The sequence below is a fragment of the Homarus americanus genome, unplaced genomic scaffold (assembly GCF_018991925.1).
Source record: "Homarus americanus isolate GMGI-L3 unplaced genomic scaffold, GMGI_Hamer_2.0 scaffold37448, whole genome shotgun sequence".
Classification (NCBI taxonomy): domain Eukaryota; kingdom Metazoa; phylum Arthropoda; class Malacostraca; order Decapoda; family Nephropidae; genus Homarus; species Homarus americanus.
Genome location: NW_024716097.1, coordinates 1,166,422 through 1,170,253, shown reverse-complemented (window position 1 = coordinate 1,170,253; position 3,832 = coordinate 1,166,422). Strand labels below are relative to the sequence as shown.

General features: G+C 41.1%; 1 protein-coding gene across 1 annotated transcript; it reads right to left on the bottom strand.

The window, feature by feature from the left end:
- Window positions 1-276: 276 nt before the first annotated feature.
- LOC121858031 lies at window positions 277-3,563 on the bottom strand. The gene is made up of 5 exons (XM_042354270.1): window positions 3,413-3,563; window positions 2,822-2,904; window positions 2,368-2,497; window positions 1,664-1,822; window positions 277-1,344 (listed from the first exon to the last, which is right to left on the bottom strand). Exons 1-5 carry the CDS (start codon window positions 3,419-3,421, stop codon window positions 1,246-1,248), a joined length of 480 nt encoding a protein of 159 aa, XP_042210204.1. The 5' UTR covers window positions 3,422-3,563; the 3' UTR covers window positions 277-1,245.
- Between the last annotated feature and the right edge of the window lie 269 nt (window positions 3,564-3,832).

Sequence of the window (3,832 nt, the reverse complement as noted above, 5' to 3'; positions counted from 1 at the left end):
TAAGTGTGATGATTGACGGTAAGTGTGATGATAGACGGTAAGTGTGATGATAGACGGTAAGTGTGATGACAGACGGTAAGATGATCGATGACAGACGGTAAGTGTGATGATGGACGGTAAGTGTGATGATAGACGGTAAGTGTGATGATAGACGGTAAGTGTGATGATGGACGGTAAGTGTGATGATAGATGGTAAGTGTGATGATGGACGGAAAGTGTGATGATAGACGGTAAGTGTGATGATAGACGGTAAGAGGAATGAGTTAATAAACGGTATAAGGATAAAATTGATTTATTAATCAATCAAGGTATTTTATCTTTGGTCGTGAGGATTGGCGAATCTAAACTCCTCCCTATCCATTTTTTTACCAATCATTCCAAGCTGTTTTATCTCTCCAAGGGCCATAGCTTTTAACAATCATTCATCCATCTCAATTTCTACCCTCCACTTGGTCCTTCTATCCTTCACACCTACCCATCAACATCTGTTACTATTCTCCTTCCATTGCTATTTCTAACAACAAATTATCCTAGTTTCTTTAGTAGTTTCATATTTTTTTTTGATGAAAGATCGAGTTGGGTGAGTGCTGCCAGTATGAGCAATCACTAGCGTCTGGCGAACCCTTCATCTCAGTAATATATTTTACGTCAATCTAATGAAGAAGATTGGCTTTCTTTCTTTCTTTCTTTCTCTCAAAGGTCTAATTAAAATGATTCACTTGGTCACTATAAATTATATTATTTTATATTTTATTGATTATCACAAAAAACTTAGTTATATAATTAAATTGCTTATATAATTATCATACTGTATATATTTTTTTATATCTGAATATTTATATATATGTCTAAATAATTTATTTCCTAAACGTAAATATGACTTAGAAATATGAATCAAAATGATGATCATTGCTTTACGGCTGAGGTAATCCAGTAGAGGTCACCCACCAGAGGTCATCCAGTAGAAATAATCCAGTAGAGGTCATCCAGTAGAGGTTATCCAGTAGAGAATACCCAGTAGAGATCATCCAGTAGAGGTCATCCAGTAGAGGTCACCCAGCAGAGGTCATCCACTAATCATCCAGTAGAGGTCATCCACTAGTCATCCAATAGGGGTCATCCAGCAGGTGACACAGGATTTAACAGATGACAGGGGCCTGACAGATAATTTGACCGATAGCAGAGGGCTTGGCAGATGACAGAGGGCTTGACAGATGACACATGACTTGACAGGTCCCATTAGCCTTAAGCACTAGGCTTGGTGGTTTCTACACAGCCCTCATTAGGCACGACGAATACGTATTTCCCTATGGTATATTTCCAGCAACACAACAGACCTAGATACTGTGAGGGGAGAAGGTTGTCATGTGAGTGTCTGGTAGGTGGGTGGGTGGGTGGGTGGGTGGGTGGGTGGTGGGTGGGTGGGTGGGTGGGTGGGTGGGTGGGTGGGTGGGTGGGTAGGTAGGTAGGTGGGTAGGTAGGTAGGTAGGTAGGTGGGTAGACGTTACTAATATGATATACTGTAAACAACTCGATATTATAATATTTACTGACGTTTCTACTGACCCTAAATTCAGGAGATGTTTCTGAGGTACATAATTATGACCATTTTTTATTAATGTATAAGGCTACAAATATGAGAGAGAGAGAGAATATAACTTACTGTTGAGCCGCTCTTTCCACAACTCCTACCGGTGTGCCACTTGCCGAACACCTCGCCATTCTCTTCAGGGGTGATCTCTCTATTGAATATCTCACACAAACGTTCCGCCGCCTTGCCACGGATGGGTGTCACCCCTCCTCCCAGCGTACCCTCGAAATGCTGAAGAAAAAGAAGTCAATTCATGTAAAACAAACAAAAACAACGACAAAAACACTATGAAATACAAATATCAACCTTACAAATCAAGTTCTAACCCCTTGAGTCCATGCTAACCTTTTGAGACCATGCTAACCCTTTGAGTCCATGCTAACCCCTTGAGTCCATGCTAACCTCTTAAGTATAATGGTAACCCCTGGAGTATGATGCTAACCCCTGGAGTATGATGCTAACCCCTGGAGTATGATGCTAACCCCTGGAGTATGATGCTAACCCCTTGAGTCCATGCTAACCTCTTAAGTATAATGGTAACCCCTGGAGTATGATGCTAACCCCTGGAGTATAATGATAACCCCTGGAGTATGATGCTAACCCCTGGAGTATGATGCTAACCCCTGGAGTATGATGCTAACCCCTGGAGTATGATGCTAACCCCTGGAGTATGATGCTAACCCCTGGAGTATGATGCTAACCCCTCGAGTCCATGCTAACCCCTTTGAGTACGATGTTAATAATCTTGAACAGGGACACAAAAGGTTAATTCTTACCGGGATGACCTTGCCTGGACAGGTACGACCAGCAGAGCCACAGCCCTTCAGAAATCCCCTGATCACATAGTCTTTGAAATCCTTCTCAATCACAGCCGTCTTAGTGGCCAGACGCACGGACATGAAGCACCTGGGGAAGGCATGATGAATACCTGGCGTCAGTGGCATGAGGGATGTCCTATTAATTGTTAGGTTAAGTTAGGTTAGCGTTAAGTTAGGTTAGGTTAGTGTTAGAGTGTTTGATTATCAGGTAAAATAAGCTGGGGTGTCTAATCTTCACATGATTCAGAATGAGTCTTATTTATGAAAAAATCATGTTAAGAATTGCTTCATTAAATGGTGTCTTTTATTGATATTGATGTCGGAAGATTCAGTTTTTCTTTGATTGAAATGTCCTGAGAGAGAGAGAGAGAGAGAGAGAGTCAATCACAAACACCAAACACAATTAACTCACGTTTTCTTGGCGCTCACAATATGTGTGGAGCTGTGGAGTGTCAACAACAGCAGCAGTAGACCACAGCCACCAGTCAGCAATACCTGTTGATGGTAAACAACGGTACAGCATCAGTCAACCCATCTAGTTAACATTATATAGAATGAGATAAAAAATAGGGGAAATATTGATCATAATATAAACATGTTTGGGTTAATATTTCTACGTTTTTCTGACACCAATGGGAGGTGAACTCTCATCTAATCAAAGATATTGTTGTAAAAGCAAAGCCAAATGAAACTAATAATATGACAGTAATAATAAACGAGAATATTTCGTCGACGCCAAGATGAACAATTGACTATAGACACACGAACTGAATGTGCATGGTGTGGATGTTGTAACATTCATACACATGAACTAGTGGAGTTGTTGATGTTGTAAGGCCAGTAAACATCTCTTACATGTACACCTTACCCTCTACTCAGTGTTCATCAGGTGGCCAAAATGCATCTTAATGTATCCGAACGCAGGAAAGATCTATAACACTACAATATATGTGTTAACTTTAGTTACCGAAGCAGGACGATATATCACGAAAGAATCACTCACACGAGCCATGATGGGAGGTGGTAGTAGAGGTTGTTATGATACTAGTAGTGGTGGTAGTAGAGGTTGTTGTGATATTAGTAGTGGTGGTGGTGGTGGTAGATGTGTCAGCTACGATGGTCAGGCAAGTTGTGACATTATCAGCTGCGCCACCGGCTTTATACACCCGCACACACACGGCACCTCACTCAGTGCACAATAGGGGACTTCCCAAATAATATGGTCCAACAAATTTTTCTGGATATTCCTGTTTTTTTTTTTCCTAGAGGGTTTCCCTGGTGTTTAGGCTGCAAGTGCGTCACCAACTTGGCATCAATTATTACCAAGAGTGATGACTGTACTGACAGGTGGCTAGTAAAACCTCTATTTAGCGGATTATATGGAAATGAAAGTCCGTTATATCGAGGATCTGTAAAATATGAA

What these genes read in the sequence shown, in the direction of transcription:
- LOC121858031 (XM_042354270.1), bottom strand. An exon ending in ATTGTGAGCGCCAAGAAAAC is followed by an intron (nt 2,498 to 2,821) that starts GTGAGTTAATTG and finishes TGCCTTCCCCAG; the next exon opens with GTGCTTCATGTCCGTGCGTC. An exon ending in GTGGAAAGAGCGGCTCAACA is followed by an intron (nt 1,345 to 1,663) that starts GTAAGTTATATT and finishes CTCCCCTCACAG; the next exon opens with TATCTAGGTCTGTTGTGTTG.